At 34.1% G+C, this 17,723-nt stretch overlaps 1 protein-coding gene across 1 annotated transcript; it reads right to left on the bottom strand.

Annotated features, from left to right (window-relative positions):
- Positions 1 to 567: 567 nt before the first annotated feature.
- LOC110803779 (protein Brevis radix-like 2) lies at positions 568 to 6,194 on the bottom strand. Its single transcript, XM_022009304.2, has 5 exons — positions 5,550 to 6,194; positions 5,053 to 5,450; positions 2,154 to 2,292; positions 1,590 to 1,978; positions 568 to 1,080 (listed from the first exon to the last, which is right to left on the bottom strand). Exons 1-5 carry the CDS (start codon positions 5,682 to 5,684, stop codon positions 1,002 to 1,004), a joined length of 1,140 nt encoding a protein of 379 aa, XP_021864996.1. The 5' UTR covers positions 5,685 to 6,194; the 3' UTR covers positions 568 to 1,001.
- Between the last annotated feature and the right edge of the window lie 11,529 nt (positions 6,195 to 17,723).

Genomic DNA, 17,723 nt, shown 5'->3' with positions numbered 1-17,723 from the left:
GGTCGAGCCTGTTGATATTAAGATTTGATCCTCCCTCGTCGTTGTTGGTTAGTTCAAAACCAGCTAACTTCGGAACTTTATTAACAAAAAAAGTCTTAATTTACTTCCAAGACGAAATTTACATCTAAGCAATTGGGAGCATAATGATTTAGTAAAATATGTAACGGTCGACGATCGCAGTTACATCATCAGATTAGCTACATACGGAGTAACAAGTTTACTCCGTATTAAGCAAAAGTCATGGCGGCCTTGTCAAGTTGTTAACATATTGACATTCCAATCAATAATAGAAGTCAAGTTAGCATGTCCATTGTGCCTTGTCTAGTCGTCTGTCCCCTATATATCGTGTAAAGGGGGGCTGTCCATAATTACCATGTCCAATTAGAACATGATTTGATGACTTTCAAGTTTCAACGAAGACTTGAAGAAGTATCAATCATTTGAGTTTGATTTAAAAAAAAAAAAAAAAAACGTAAACTGTACTCCGGCAACAAGTCTTCCACAGTCAACTTATCTTAATCCATATGTAGAGGATGATTAATTTGCAGTAGTACTCATAATCATTGATTTCAATCCAAATGAAGATAATATTACGCGTTTTTTGAAGTTCAGAAACAAGGAGAAACAGTTACAGGATGACAGAGGAACATACACAAGAAATCAACAGAGCTACTTGAGGTTTTTACAAGTCATTTTCATACAGAACTATCTCTTCAAATATTAACCGAGCCTCAGTTCATCAACATCTTCGGTCTTCCTACCTAATGCTCCAACCAAACTTCAACTACATAAAAATAATTCTATAGAAATCTATATTTATATATATAAACTCAAGGTAACATAAAAATGAAAAAAATAAATAAAGAACTTTTCTTGTATGTGTGTTCAATATTCGCCATGTCTTTCCGCTTCATTAACTAAACCCTTGTACAGCTACTAGGAAATATGGAAAAAAGAGTCTCTTACAGGGAGCCAGCAAGTCGAAGTTCTCTTTGCAGATATCACAAGTATTGTTCCTGGATTCTGGCCTTGTTCTCTTCCCACCAAACTCTTGCATGCATTTCACCAAATCTCTCACGACTGCATCAGGAGTTAATTAAGTGCATCAAATCAGTGCATCAGGAATTAATTAAATCAGTGCATCAGAAGTTAATTAAGTGCACCAAATCAGTGCTTCAGATCAGTGCATCAGGAGTTAATTAAGTGCATCATACAAGCAATGGTGTAATTGTGTAAAGCATAAACCCCAAACAGGTCCAATGCCAATAATAAAGTGTTTTAAAGATAGCCTTTCGAAGCAATCAAAGTTCAGTAGGTTGCTTTCTTGTGAATTACATCAGCACAGTTGTTAATTAAAATCTTGATCTTGTTTTTAGTTTCTTTGCTGCTATATAGTTTTCAAAATACCAAGAGACAAGAATCGATGAGAATGTTTAGGTAGTTTTGTACTAGGTAGTGATGAATCAAATCAGCATTTGTCTCTATGGTGGTTCGGAATTTTAAATGAAATTAGCAGTCCTGTGTGAGTATGTATGATACATGAGAAATCCATGCCAGTTGATTAAAATGTTAACATCACAAAAGCTCACCTGAATCTAACACGCCGGAGTTCCCGAGTGCCATTAGGTAATGATCTGATAGTAATGTAGACCCCAGGTTCATCCTGCTCAACCCATTCAGTCTCGACATCGCTGGCATTACTGGCTGAAAGTTCTCCTGAATGATCGACATCTCTCGATAAACTACTCCTAGCAGAGGCATCAACTGACGATGTCTCTGTTTTGGAAGCACTAATGTTAGAGAGTTTAGGAGTTGAAGCAAGTCCGTATGACTCGTAGTATTGACGTGCTCCTTGTTGATCGAGTGAATCTGTTGAGGAATATGCCAACCCGGTTGGACGGTGGAAGTTCCTAGGCAAACGTTCCTTGCTCAAAGGTGGTGTAGTCGGACTTCCCTGTATAGATCCAATCTTGGAACTCTGCAATTGTATGTCAAAAGCTCATATACATCAAAATGATGATCATTATGTAGCCCAGTCAATCTCTTAGCTAAATCACCATACAGTGTGCCAAATACAAACATGACTTTTCTATAATATCTCATTCCTTTTTCTTTTTTTTTCTTGCGAAGGAACAAGTAACAACAGGTCTCACCTCGTCTTCAGACCTGGAAGGGGTAGCTACGGGTGGTACAGCTTGTTGATTGAATTTTTGAACATTATAAAGTTCCATCACCTTGTCATAGTTCTCCGCCCACCATCTTTGAGCTTGCCACTTATTGAAAAGCTCACGGCTGAAAGTAAAAAAAATATGGCATGAAGAAAGAAAGACAGTGATTTCAACAAACAGAAGACAATAGCACTCCTAGTAAGTTCATCAAGAAGCAAAAGAAACAATAAGTCAATAGCCCATCTTTGAGTTTGCCATTTCTCAAAAAGCTCAAGGACAAAAAGACAAAAAAGCAGAGTAACGAGAATAGAAACATCAGGTCACATGCTGATCAGCAGAACACCATACTTCTTCCAATGAAGATTACTGATTAGGCAGTTGCCAGGATTCCCTTTCTATACCAGTATTTCTTTTCAGAGAGTTCAGAGAGGGGAGGGGAGGAGGGAGGGATAGTAGTCATTGAGAAGCACCACTTCTTATATACTTTAGCCCCGAACCACTAAGAAGCACTCATGTAGACAACCACATCAACAAGCAATAATGCTTGAACGTATACTCCGTATATACCTTTGCTGATTGAACAACCTGTACATAGTTCATAGTAGAAGAAGACCAAGACAGTAATGTCTTTGGTCTAAAGATTCATTGAGTAAAATGAACATAGATCCACCCTATTCTTGGACATCTATGCGCAATCTAACAAATTCATGCAATTTATATGATATTCTACAGCTTCTTTACTAATATTTAGCTTCATACTTTACTGAACATAGAGAAGCACACAAAAATATAAGTAAACATTGACAAAATTGAAGAGCACGACTTTGCCATCAATAAAGATTGATAATGGACCCCTTCAGAAGAAGAGGTCATACAGCACGTTTTAAAATCCTATAATAGTGTCTTGATTATGATATGCAGATGTATTTGATAACTATCTGCCACAATTCTATCAGATGAAAAAAAAAAGGCTAAACCTGTCACTTCCAGTCAAATCATCAATTTTAAGATAAGCATCAAAAAATAAAAAAAGTGAATCTTGCAAATGCTTCTTAAGTTTGAAGTAGACAATTACGACTTTGGGATCTCTTTACTTGACTTATTTTGATACTTGGATCTGCAAGGCAACAAATTACCATCCTATTCCTTCACTATCATCTCCTTTCCAGTTGCCAGCAGAATTTGACACAAGGCATGCAACTATGCAAGTATTTCAAGCTAGAGTGCTAAACCAATGGGAAATGTTCATTCGCGCGCATTGATTCTCCGAAGAAGGTTACTTTCAGATCACTTTTTAGAAATATACAATAGCAACAGCTAAAAGCAAGTTAATCATTCCTATTAAAAACAAAAGGCAAGCAAATCATCTCATTGACCTAGTGGTTTCATGAATGATATGGATGATTAAGCACAGCGCATTATAAGACATTAGCCTTTATACAACAGAGTTTTAGCTGGAGGCCATTGAGCTCTTTCATTCTCTGTATGCTCTAAGCAATTCATTTCCTAAGCACGTCTTTTGTCAACTGGGAATCTGTGACACTGACATGAGAGTAAAAAGAGATGTAATTCTCTCTCTAGAAACCATCATAACACATCCAGTAAACAGTCGAGTGTAATCTACTAATCTGTATAGAAGCAGCAAAGCTGAATGCGAATGAGAAACCTAAGGGTATGCGCAGAATGCACAGGCAAGATCTGCTTTGACTTGAAAGAACCAAAGAAGTGAAATACCATCATTTCAACCACTCCAAAATACAATCATAGTAATTTTAATACGCCTGCCAATGACTAGTTGTTTATCTTTCATGACTTCCCACCCCCACCAGCACCACCCGGGAAAAAAAAACTCAAAAAAGAAAGAAAGAAAAAAAGTTAGAGCAACCATGAAGAGGTGCATAGAGGATTAGAGGGTGATGAGGTAAACTAAGAGAAAAGTGTATGGTCAATAGTAAATAAAATGCAATCATGCTGGAGAGCACTTTATGAACATGTTAAAGGCCACTTATGGCTTGATAAAAAGGCCCACAAAAACACTGGTTTTGTGATTAAAATTCAGCATCATTTCCCATTTCCAATAACATAACTACTGTTTTTCAGAACCCACTGACCGAAGAGAATGCACACATATGATAATACCACATGTTATCTAATCAATATAAGCAAAACAAATGATCAAAGATAATGGCAGTGCCTCGGCCACTTCTTTTTTTCTAATTATACCAGCAACACTGAGGAAATAAGTCACAAAATCTATCGAGCAACAAGGGCCGTGGAACAACAATCACAAGTAGCCCCCATAATCAAGTGAAGTGGCAATTCAAAAGTTCTACATCAAAAACAGTTAACAGACGAATGATCCACCAAACTTATTTGGTTACATCACTGTCACCAACCTTTGATTGATACAATCATTATCTTTTATGTTGAGGAGTCAGTGATTAAACAAGCAGCCAATACTACAGTCTAAAGTTGATTCATAGTTCTGAAAGTGACTCTCAATTCCAAACATTCCATAAACCACAAGTAAAATGACACCTTAATGTCGGGAAGTAAAAGTTTCATTGCACAGTCCAGAACCATCATATATCCGATGACCCGTCCAAATACAAAGTGACAGGAAAATCTCTGGATAACCACATTCAAATGAATTACTCAGCCGCAAATTAGACAAAAGTATAGCTTTGCACATAATATAAGCCAATTTAAAGATAATTCTCCAACTCTTCAACTAAATTCACAATCATAAAAACAGACAAAACCCATCTACACCCATAATCCGAACCCACTAAAAATGAAAACAAAATCAGATCAAAATCGAACAAACAAATAAAACAACCACCACAAACCAGAAACCAAAATCATCAAAAACATAAAATTATACCTGAAACGAATGCGCTTGAGATCATTACCACCTTGGAGCATGGAAACAAAAGTAATAAGAACACCAGGCTCCACCTGAGCAACCCACTCTTTAGGCTCATCCTCCTCCATAAACACCACTGATTCCGACCTCCCACTAATCGACACCGGCGTCGCCTCCCCACTCGAAAGCCCCATCCCCATTCCCTTAACCATAACCCTCCCTCCCAATTCCTTCCCCCAAATCTTCGCCGTCCCTGCCACCGTGGAATCCGCTCTTTGATACCCACAATGGAATCTCCTTGAAGAAACAGACCCACCATTTGATTCCTCATAACTCTTCCTATTCTCACTCCTCCCTCCCGCACACGGCTTACAGTTCTTGTACGCTCCAGATGCCTTCATTGCCATTCCCTTTATCTGCCATTTTTTCCAATTTCATCAACGAATAAACTAAACTAATCAATCAATTTGCTAATATACATATTACTAAATACAGAAAATTATTCTATCGCTTACTTGGGAAGTGAGGGCTTTGATGGGTTGCTTTTTGCTGGGTGTTGCAACAACATCACCATCTTCATCCTGTTGATGTTGTTGAGGACCAAGAGATCCGCCATTTAATTGCTTCGTGCAAGCTATACAAGTCAACATCTGGGTAATTAGTTTTTCCAAAAACGAAGCTCACAACAATGGCGGACCGCGGACAGAAACAAACAATCCAACCCCTTGTTCTAATTTGAAGTAACGGTACTGAAAAGGGGTTACAAAGGATTAGTCACATCAAAGTTGTTAGGATTTTGTGGAAAGAGAAAGAACAACAAAAATGGCAGCCACCATCTTACACCGCCGCCAATAACGGCGTAAATAAATGGGGATAAAGAGGAATGACAGGCTTTGTTAGATCGAGAGAAACTCCATTAATGGTGATGAAGAAGAGTCAAAATGACAGGGGTGAAGAGTGAAGAAAGAGGAGAGAGAAATGTGATGAAATTGTTGTTGTTCCGTGTGTCAAAACAAGTGAGGGAGTACAGAGTAGGAGTGTGGGAATGCTGTTGAGATTTTGAGATTCCCCACAAATTTTTTGACACTTTTTCTCTCTCTTTTCTTTCGGAAGAGAAGGAAGAAATGTGGAGATTTGAGACCAACTTGGAGATGCTTGCACAACGTCTACTAATACCTTGGTCTTGGTGGCACTATTCACATTAACTAATTTTAAATTTGTGCTTTTTTTCACTTGAGATTAGTGGTCAATGGTGATTAGCAACAACTTGTTAGTCCTCTTAATTGGAGTTTATAAAAGTTAATTCGACATGTTAATTTAATCTGGAAAAGACGATCATTTAAGTGCTTAGACCAATAAAAAGAGGGTGCAACTAGTTTGAATAATTGGATTTGGTGGAAAAATTTTAGAGAATATGACCTTAATTTTATCCCTACCTTGTGCAATGGTTGTTGATCGCTTGAACTGAATTTTTTTTTTAGGGATTAGATTGTGAAAATATGTACTTTGTAGCTAAAAGTTGAATTAACCTGCTAAATTAAGGGGTGCTTGTTTAGGGAATAAGAAAGAAGGGTTGGGAAGGAAGGAAGAGTATGTAAAGAATGATTCATTGTTTGTTTGGAGAGGTAGGGATTAGTGGGGGGATAAAATAATCCTTTATTGAGAAGCCAAGTTTACTGAATCCGTTTTTTATTCTATGTATATTAATTTTAAAAAATTGAACATGGCTCGAGAATTACCCAACTAAAAATCAAAAGATGAGTGATACAGGGAGGGTTTAAGAAACATATTTACTCCGAGTGGAAAGGAAGGAGGTCGGGGATGTAAAAGGAGTTGGTTAATAAAGGTTTTTAGTATATAACTTTCTCATATATCACAATCTTATTTTATCCTATACGAAACATGGAAAAACATGTTTTATTTTTGTTCCACAGTCAAATTTCATGTCTCACTTTGTCACCTCTATCTCTCATACCAACATCACATTGATTTTCTATCCATACTTCATGTGTAAAGATTATGGTATCACTTAAAATTGAAAATATTACTCCTTAAAAATAGAATGACACACCAATGTCTCAGTGTCAAATATCTCACATATGTAGCATTTAGAACATGGTTATCACATCCATCTTCTAAAGCTTAAATTTCGAATGTGGGGTGTCTACATGTTAAAACACGTACTCCCTCTGTTTTATAATGTTATACACTTTTTTTTATGTGCGGTCTCCAATACATTATTTTAACCATTCATAGTTTTATTTCCGCTTTACTAAAAAAATATAAAGGTTTATATTTAGAAATTTTACATTAAAATGTAGTTTTATTTTTCGCCTTACTAAAAATTATAAAAGGTTTATATTTAGAAAATTTACATTAAAATTAATTAAATGAGATCCCACAAGTTTATATATTATTTTCTATTACTTATATCACTAATTACAGAATTTATGATCAAAATTTTTAAACTATGATCATATGAATAGTAAACATGATAAAATAAAAATGGGAACTATTTATATGGAGAAATTGTACCAAAATCAAAACGCTTCTAAGATAAAAGATTCTCAAATGTAGTAGACTTGTACGAAGTACTCCCTCCATTTCTAAATGTTGTATCCATTTGGAATCTTGGGGGGTTTTTAAGAAAAATAGAATCTTGGTTTGTATGGATATAAGTGTAATGATTGGGTGTAAGAGAAATGATTGTGTGTAAGTGATTGGAATAAAAGAAGGAGAGAGAAAACAATGGAGATATTTATTATTATTACTAAAACAAATCAGATTTACTCAAAGGATTTATATACCGGAAAATTCGAACTAAAATATGAACAAAAAATCGACCCAGAAATTTCGAACAAAAATCAACAAAAAAAAAACAAGAAATTTCGAACAAAAATCAACAACAAAAAAATATGAACAAAAAATCAACCCAGAAAATCAAGAAAAATCAACCCAGAAAATCAATTCGAACAAAAATCAAGAAAAATCAACCCAGAAAATCATGAAAAATCAATCCAGAAAAATCAACATAACTCAACCCAGAAATTCGAACAAAAATATCAACAAAAAATCAAAAACTCAAGAACAAAAACCCAGAAAATTCGAAAACTCAAGAACAAAAACCCAGAAAATAATTCGAACATAAATATCAACAAAAAATAAAAAACCCAGAAAATTCAAAACCTCAAGAACAAAAACCCAGAAAAAATCGAAAATACAAGAACAAAAACCCAGAAAAATTCGAAAACTCAACCCAGAAAATTCGAAAAATCAACCCGGAAAATCAACAACAAAAACCCAATCTAAATCGAACAAAAAAAAATCAACAATTCGATCCCAGAAATTCAAGAATTCGAACCCAAAAAACAAGAACGCGAACCCAGAAATTCAAACCCAGAAATTCAAACCCAAAAAACCCAAAACTCGAACCCAAATTCGAACCTAAAAAATCAACAAAATAAAATAAAAATCAACAATTTTACCATGAATCCAAGATTTTGAAGATTTAGAGGTCAAATTCGACCATGAAAACTCTAGATCTAGAATTTTTATGGTCGAATTTCACCATCTAAAGCTTTAATATAGAGTTTTTTTTCCCGGAGATGGTGGTGGAGGCACAAAGGCGGCGGAGGTGTGGTGGTGGTGGTGAAGGCGGAGAGGTTTCGGGAGGAGAGATAGTGAAAAAATTGAGGGAGGAGATTGAGGTAGGAGAGAGAGTGAAAAAATTGAGGGAGGAGATTGAGGGAGGAGAATCGGAGATTGAGGGAGGAGAGAGAAAATGAAATCAGAAGAGGGAGGGGAGGGAGGGACGTGAAATCAGGAGGGAGAGAGAGAGTGAAAATATGAGGGAGGAGAGAGAGTGAAAGTGATGGGAAGGTAATATGAATTAAATAATTATTTTTGGGAAAATAAATTGATTAAATATTATGGGTGGGGAAAATTAGGTGGGAATATGGGTAGAATCTTTAGTATTATGGTAATTAGATTGAAATGTAAGGGTATTTTAGGAAAAAATATATGTCCAAAAATAGAAAAGATTCTAAGTGGATACAACATTATGAAACGACTAAAAAGGAAACGGATACAACAAAAAGAAACGGAGGGAGTACTTTGTATTTTCTAAAAATAACCTTATAAATTTGTAAATCCTAAATCCTAATTATCTAATTGGACCCACAAAAAAGTACAAAAGGGACCCCATATTCCTTAAACCATAATTATGGTATATATATGTACATATACTTAAATAAAAAATGACACTTACATAAAAATTGTTAAACGTACTAAAAGTTTTGTGGATTATCATTTGATCCTTTTTATTTTGTCAAGGCCGACAACTTTGCTTTTAACTCCCAACAATATATGTACGAAGTACTTGATCTTCCTTTTTATATGATATGGCATGCATAAATTTTTGCCTCAAATTCTGGAGTCTAGCACTTCCTCTCCCAACCTAATCTTCCACTTATTTTGTTCTTGTTTTTATTTGTAGACTCAACTAATTTAAGCGAATTAGGCAAGCCTTTATAACATAAGACCAATTTAACTTTTCTATCAAAAAAAAAAAAAAAAAGACCAATTTAACTTGGTCATCCTTCAACAGGATAAAACCGAAATATATCGTTGTAATAATTTAACTTACCTAATTTTTGTCTTAAATTTGACGTACAATAGCTATTTTGGAATTTTCCTTCAAAAAGTTACATTTAAAAACTGGCAATTCTTTTTCCACTCCCATCAATATTTACATTTTTAGGTGAATTTATAAATTTAGGTGTGTAGTGTAATTAAGGATTGATTTTTTGTGCGGCTCTTGTGCTACATGAAGTCATGAAGGATTAGGTATGTAATTAACTCAAAGTTGACCATTTTTAAAAGCATGTGAGCCGTTCTCATTTTATTAGACCTAAAGTGTAATTAAATTCAATAAATATACGAAGTCCTACCTCCGTTTTTTAAAGTTCTCTACAATTTGGAAAATGTGTCCAAAATATAAAAACTTTGACCGTAAATTCTCACTATTATATACATCAAAACGTTACATGTAAGATCTTGTCAGATTGGTCTCGGTATGTATTTTCAAAATATTAAATTTTTATAATTTTTTCACATACGAAATTGGATATATTAGTAGTTTAATATTGCATTGGAGTTCGTGCAAATAGTAACTGTAAAGATCTTTTTGAAACGGATGAGGTATATGAAGTAGTATATGACTTCTCTCAAATTTATCATATTTTCCATGTTTGCATTGGTTTATACAGATTTAGAATTAAAAATTTGAGATTTGCATATCTGAAAATCACATAGAAGTTTAACCTAATTTGAGTATTTGATATCGGACTCCATATTACAAAAATATATAAATGTTGGTTTCATATACTACATATCTCGTTTTCTTACCAGCAATTTCATATTCATCACATATCGATTTATGCTAACCAATTGAGGTTGACATGAGTGGTTAAGGGTCTTTTGCTCCTTAATCAGGGATGCTGCCCATCGAGGTACTCATGCAAACTTCCATGAGAGATTAGTCCACTCGCCGAATGCGGTGGGAACTCTCGTAGTAGAAACAAAAAAAAAACATATCGATTTATGCTTGATTGCTTGAAAACAAAAATCACTCAAAAGGAAAATAAAAGGATTAGAGCCCGCCAAAATATATACAAATCAAAACAAAAAGGTGAAAGAAAATAAAGTAATCACAAAAAAAAAGTGAAGAAGTTGCACGATGGGCAAATGATTAGTGTCGCAGTTGATAGTGGCATAACTAGCATTAGAAGAGTTAGACACCAAATTCCCTCCCCTGGATCCGGCCATCCGGGTGTAAAGGTTGCTTCATATTTTATTCGGTTTTGGTTCTTCTTTTCTGCAGCCCATGGTTAAGGAAACTCGGACCACATAAAGTGGCCCAACTTAAATTAAAACGGCACTTTAAAAAAAAAAGAAAAAGAAATGAGTTCCCTCTTTTATCATTTTACTTATGTCTTTTTTCTTGTACTTTATATTCCAACTTTAATAAATGAGATACTTATTATATCATAAAAATATTATAATGAAAAACTACATCGTTTGAGTGTAGTAAGTTCCCCTATGGTGGGATTAGTGAGTGTAGTAAGTTCCCTTATGGTGGGATTAGTTAAGTATTTGGGTTTTAGTATTATTATAGTTTTGGTGGAGTATCGTCGTGAATTCGGTTCGTTGATAAAGAATTATACGAGATTGAACCAGTTATCAAAATTTTAATTTGACTTAGATGAATCGGATGGAAACCGTCCTCGCGGCTACAACAAATCGTTAGACCGTCTCTCCGAAAAGGTTGTATGTTCCAGCGATATGTGGGAGAGATGTCCCACAATGCAAGATCTTCCCAACGATGATAGTTTTGATGAAGGAATACCTCTTTTTGATTCAATTTGTTATGTATTTGTTAAATTCGATTTCTGTTGTAGATGTCGTATGACTTTTTATTAATGAATTGATTTTACATTCAAAAAAAAAATATTATAATGGAAAAATAATAGTAATAGTCAATATTTGAGTCGTCCACAAAAATAAGAATATTTTTTATTAGGATAATTTGTTAGTTACTATCTAGGTTGTCAGTAAATTTGTCAATTACTACTTAGATTGTTAAAAGTTTTCAATTACTACCTAGTTTTAAAACAATTGATATCAATTGCTATCATAGTATGTATTTCCACCAATTTGTACACTAATAACATTATAATAAACCTTAATTATAATTTAACCATTTTAATTAATTAAAATTAAAATCCAAAAACAATACCCGAAATTACCAAGTAGTCGGGATTTAATATTGATTTTTTTGGTGGGAACTTTATTTTTCTCCGGATTGATAATTTGGAATTTTTTGTGAAATTGCGAAAAAGATCCATCCCTTTTTCTTTTTGATTTTTTTTAATGCTAGGTAATTTTGGGTAAATTTTACTCCGTTATGTAATATTTATTGTACATCATCTTTAAATAAGAATTTGTGTATTTATTTTGTTTCTTATCTACTTAAGAACTAAGTATGGAATTTATCAAACTTCCCAAAGTAAAGCAGCTACCTTTGTTGAGCCTAGAAGCATCATTTATGCTTTTCAAGTGTAAACTTTAAGCTTTTGCAAGTTTAAATGCTCTTAATTTGATCAATCAAAGTGCAAAAATGTAAAAGTCAATTTAGTTTTTGGTCATTTGGGTCCTTGAGAACCAAGAATTAACTGTTTATTTACTGGTATATCTTTTTGGCTTTTCTAGCTTTTAGATAAGCAAAATCAAACTCATAGCTTTAGCTTTTTTTATACCTCTACTTAACTTGAGGTTATTGGCCAATCATTATTAAAAGTATATATTGTTATGGTGTAGAGAGGATTATAAAAGACTAAATGGTGAATGATATAAACAAGATTTGATACTAGATTATAGACACCACCCTATTTGATTTTAACTAATCATCTTAATTTATTACATAATCCAGACTCGTTTCTGGGAATTTGGAGATTCTGTTCTTTATTTTATTTTTTATATATATTTTTTAAAAGAGGTGATCCTTTTCTTAATAAAATGATTAGTAACACTAAAAGACAAAAAAATCACACCATTATCGACGAATCGTGAGTAGTACAAAGATTTTAATCCAAAAAACACTTACCTGGGTATAAAGATGGTTCGTGGGTCGGGCCGGCCTGACTCGATATGAAAAAAGCACGGTCGGACCGAGCACGAAAAAAGCACGGCCAGATACAAGCACGAAGTCGTGGGCTATGGGCAAGGCTTGGGCCACATTTTTTTTGGAAAAAGCATGACAAGACACGACACGACTCGGCCTGACACGACAAATTAAGCACACTAAAATTAGTAAAATTAAGCTTATACACTAAGGCTCGACCCGAATGTAAGCCCTATTTTAAAATTTTCAACATGATACAACCCGACCAGATTATAATGGGCTTTGTAGACCGGATCCGTTCAACATGGTTCAAGCCCACGACCCCAAGCCCTACCCACACACAACCATCTTTACTTGGCTAGTACGCTAGTACAATAGAATAAAAATTCTCAAATGCACGTCGACTTGTATTGTCTAAGATACCTTATCAATGTGTAATAATTATACTCCTAAGTCCTAATATACTCATGAGAGTCACATGGAAGAAGGATGCATATAAATGTTGTGAAGCTAATAAATCTAAATCCTAATTACCCAATTGGACCCACAAAAAATACAAAAGGGTCCCATATTCCTTAAACCATATGTAATTATGGTATGTGTGCATAGCTTAACACTTAAATAATTGTTAATTAAACATACTAAAAGTTTTGTGGATCAACATTTGATCTTTTTTAATTCGGTAAGGCCGACAAGTTGGCTTCCAACTATGTACTTAGTCTTGTTTTATTATTTGATGGCATGCATAAATTTTTGCCTCAAATCCTGGAGTTTTGTAAATTTATAATTTCTCAACCTAATCGACCACTAAGTTCATATTGTTTGTGTGTTCGAGAGATTAAAATTAACATAGAATAGGTATTTTGTTAGATGACGTGATAAAAATAGAATTAGGCGACGTGATAAAAATACAAATAGTGACTTAAGTATTGACTTTTTTTAATCGGATATGTCTTGTGTTAAGTAGTTAGGTGTACTCAACTAGACCTGAATGCGGGCCGGGCCGGGTTCAGGCAGAGAGAATAAAAACTGCCATTGTGTCGGGGCCGGTCCGGGTCAATTTTGTGTGCCTCAAACCCACTATTTCGGGCCAAAATTAGCAGGTTTCGGGCCATTTTCGGACCGGGTCAAATTTATAACTAAAAATGTTGTTTTGCGTTGCCCAAAGCCCGCTTTTTAAAAAAAGTTCGGACCGGGCCCGAAAATTTGGCCGGAATAGGCTGCCCAAAACCCGCTAAATTTCGGGACGTGTCAGGTCGGCCAGCGGGCCGGGCCCATGATGATCAGCTCATGATCGGGTGCATTTTTTTTATCTTATTTTTATCATTTAAGCTTATTTTAAATTATTAAAATGAACAAGGCTAAACATTAAGTACACCTAACTCTAAATATATCTGAAAACCAGATGGAGATTCTGGTAAACGATAAGGATTAGTGCCCGCCAAAATGTATCTGAATCAAAACAAAAGGCAAAAGGAAAGCACAAAATAAAAGAGAAAGTGAAGAACAAAAGTTAGAGAGGTTTAAATTTAATTGGTTGCACGATGGGCAAATGATTAAGCAACCAAATTCCTTCCCTGGATCCGGGTGTAAAAGTTGCTTCATATTTTATTCGGTTTGGTTGTTCTTTTTTGCAGCCCATGGGCCACGGTTAAGGAAACTCAGACCACAGAAAGTGGCCCAACTTAATTTAGATTTCACTTTCTTTTCTATGTGATGATTCTGATGAACACTGAACATATACAAAAAGAAACTCATTTCTTCTTTTATCACTTCATATACTACGGAGTATGTCTTTTTCTTGTATTTCAACTTTAGATGATCATATGATTCATATCACTCCTTTTTTTACTTGCAATGGTTATCTTTCACGATTATCAATGAATTACCTTAACCACTAATAATCTATTTATAAATAAAAGAAATTATTTAAAGTTAACTTTTGTAAGTATATGTGTTGACACGTATTTTACAAGACCTACTTACGTGATTGTCGAGTGACATGACTATATTTTTAAAATCATTTGGTCAAAGTAGTGTATATGTGCCAATTGCATATGGGTTCGGTGGTGATTGAGGTTGAATTTGGTAGGGAAAATTGCGTGTTCGATCTCCCGCAACAACAATTGGGAGGGAAATGCCGGACTGGCGGACTACAACCTATCCACTAAGAACTCGCCCCGAATATAAATTAACCCTAAGAGTAAACTGGGTGATAACACCAAGAAAAAGTAGCGTATATGAATAGAGAATGGTCGAAGTATTGCACGTATTAAAAAAAAGGGAAAAAAGTATATTAGAAAAACATTTCATAGTACTACATGAAAAGAAATCAATATACGGAGTGTTATTAATCTATATAATTATTCGGGTTAGTAAATGTGCAAAGGCCGGTTTCATTTTGTTAATAAGGAAAGGCTTGGCCAGTTGGCCCATTCAATTTGTTTTGAATGTATCGGAGGAGGAAGTATGGAGTATCGAACTAATGATGTGTTTCATTTGATCACTTATTTTTCACTTATTTTTTCTGTATTTATTAAAATTTATTTTTATTTATAAATTGTACATAATAATTGTAAGCCTTTATTTTTCTTAAATTTATATCACCCGAACTTAATTTATCTAAAATAAGTGGGAATAAACTGAATAGAAACGGACATAAATCCTTTTGCCGTTTTTTTTTTTTTTTTTTTTTTTTTTTTGACATAGGGCTTTTATTCAATTTTGTTCGTAATAAAATGGTCAAACGCTCGTTTTTATTGTAACATGCGTAGTACTCCTCATTGTAATTTGTAACTAAACTATCAACATGAAGTCATGAACTGATAAAATTGAGCGGCATGTATCGAGTCAGTGGACATAAAGATGTGCTCTTGTTGTCTTTTGGAACTCATCTTGACGTATCAATAAACCGATATTAAAAAAAAAAAAAAAATTAAAACAAAAAACAAAATTTTAAAAAAAATATATTTTTTTATTAAAAAAAAAAAAGAAGTTGCTAGTGCCTCCCAATTGGCCTGTGGCTATAAATAGCTAAAACAGTGAACCATTGATCATATTCGATTTGCTTTGTCTACTTAGAAGCTAAGTATAGAATTTGCCGAATTTCCCAAAGTAAAACAGCTACCTTTGTTCAAGTGTAAACTTTAAGCTTTTGCAATTTGCAGTGCTCTTAATTTGATCAAAATTCACAAAACGTAAAAGTTAATCTTGTTTCTGGGTCCTTAAGGACCAAGGATTAACTGTGTACTGATTTTATCTTCTGGCTTTCTAGCTTTTGGATAAGAAAAACCAAACTTTTGCGAAATACATTTTCACATTTTTAGTTGTTTCATATATACAAACTTTTATATAATGCGGTCTTACACAAAAGAACGCCTTAGTGTCATATAAGTTAAACAATAAAATCAATTAGTTAAGCACTCAAACTAATTAGTTAAGCACGAGAAACAATTAGTTAAACAATGGAACTAATTTAGTTAAGCACTGAAACTAATTTAGTTAAGCACTGAAACTAATTAGTTAAGCAATTGTACGAATTAGTTAAGCAATTAAAGTGGTCTTTTCGGTAAGACGGTCTTACACAAAAGTTGCCGTTTCATATATTTCATCCGTTCAGTAAATATAGCACTATTTGGTTTTTTACACTATTCACACTACGACTTTGGCCAATTTTTGTGATTCATATATAAGTAAAAAAATTTAATTATAGTCACATAGGTTCATGTTAGATTTGTATCGATATATATTTTCTAAATATCAATTTTTTATAATTTTTGCTTACACGCGATTTGGGTTATTAAGAGTCAATGTAATGTGTTAGATGAATAAAAGTCAACCATGGTGCGATATTTATGGGAACGGGAGAAATATATAACTTTTGTGCACTATTTATGTACGGAGTACAAGCTAGTAAGTATTTCTCTTGGTCCTGGGCTTTCGTTAGTATACATAAATAAAACCATCTTCATGTTGGTTTTTGTTAGAACCGTTTCAAGATACAGTTTTCAAATATTAACTTTTTATGCTTTTTTCTAATAGGTAACTAGAGTCATTAAAGGTCAAAATTGGGCGTAAGAAAAAGTATGCAAACGTTAGAGGTTTCGAGTCGGTTAGTTAATGTCTTGTAGTAATGTAGAGCCATGTACTATTTCATGTTTTTCTTGTGTTTTGAGCCTAGTTGTAGATCTAGCCATAATAGTGTTATGTCTTATGCTACCCATGAATGGTCATATGCTATATGTCGTGAGTGGTTTTTCTTTGTCATTTGCCTGTTTGTAATTTCTGCCAAAAAAAAAAAACCTTACCGAAAAATATGCTATATGTCGTGGGTGGTTTTTCCTGTTCTATCAATTACGTTTACGAAGTATCTTGCGCAATTAAAAGTTTAAAACATAGTAACAATACAACACATATTATCTTGTAAATTAAAGGTTAAGAATCCTTCACAAGAATGGGTTGCCGAATACCATGAAACAAAACTACCAACGAACCAGTAGTTGGAATTTTCCATTTAAAAAATGAGAGAGAATGAGAGATAGTTAGAATATTGGAGTTGTGTTGGGAGGGAGAATGAGGAGAAGGAAAAATCACGTTCGAGTACAATCTTAAATATTGTCGACTCTAATCCAATAACGTTTAAAAATTGTAGAACTTAGGTGGGGGGTATGAATCTTATGATCCTCGAACGCCTATCTTTATTTTGATGTTTTTGGACTGCGATGATTATGAGTTTAGCGGGGGATGTTGTTGGTAGGACCGTAGGAGTTGTAGTGGTCGACTAGTGGTGGGTGGCGGTGGCAGGGAATGGGTGAAGATAGAAGTAATGAAAAGTTAAAGAAAATATGGACATTTAAGTCTGATGGTATTTATATCACGGGCCACCTTATTTTAGAAAAAAGTTTAGATATCTTCAAATAAATTTTACTACCTCTCTTCTTGCCTAAAATATGATGCAAATTATGAGTGTTGCAATTATAACAAATGTGGATAAGTGAAAGTAAATGAA

Source organism: Spinacia oleracea, chromosome 1, assembly GCF_020520425.1.
Source record: "Spinacia oleracea cultivar Varoflay chromosome 1, BTI_SOV_V1, whole genome shotgun sequence".
Lineage (NCBI taxonomy): Eukaryota > Viridiplantae > Streptophyta > Magnoliopsida > Caryophyllales > Amaranthaceae > Spinacia > Spinacia oleracea.
This window is presented reverse-complemented; position numbering and strand designations above follow the sequence as displayed.

What these genes read in the sequence shown, in the direction of transcription:
- LOC110803779 (XM_022009304.2), bottom strand. Translation starts at nt 5,684, where the DNA reads ATGTTGACTTGTATAGCTTGCACGAAGCAATTAAATGGCGGATCTCTT. An exon ending in CTTCCAGGTCTGAAGACGAG is followed by an intron (nt 1,979 to 2,153) that starts GTGAGACCTGTT and finishes ATACAATTGCAG; the next exon opens with AGTTCCAAGATTGGATCTAT. An exon ending in CTCCGGCGTGTTAGATTCAG is followed by an intron (nt 1,081 to 1,589) that starts GTGAGCTTTTGT and finishes CTCCTGATGCAG; the next exon opens with TCGTGAGAGATTTGGTGAAA.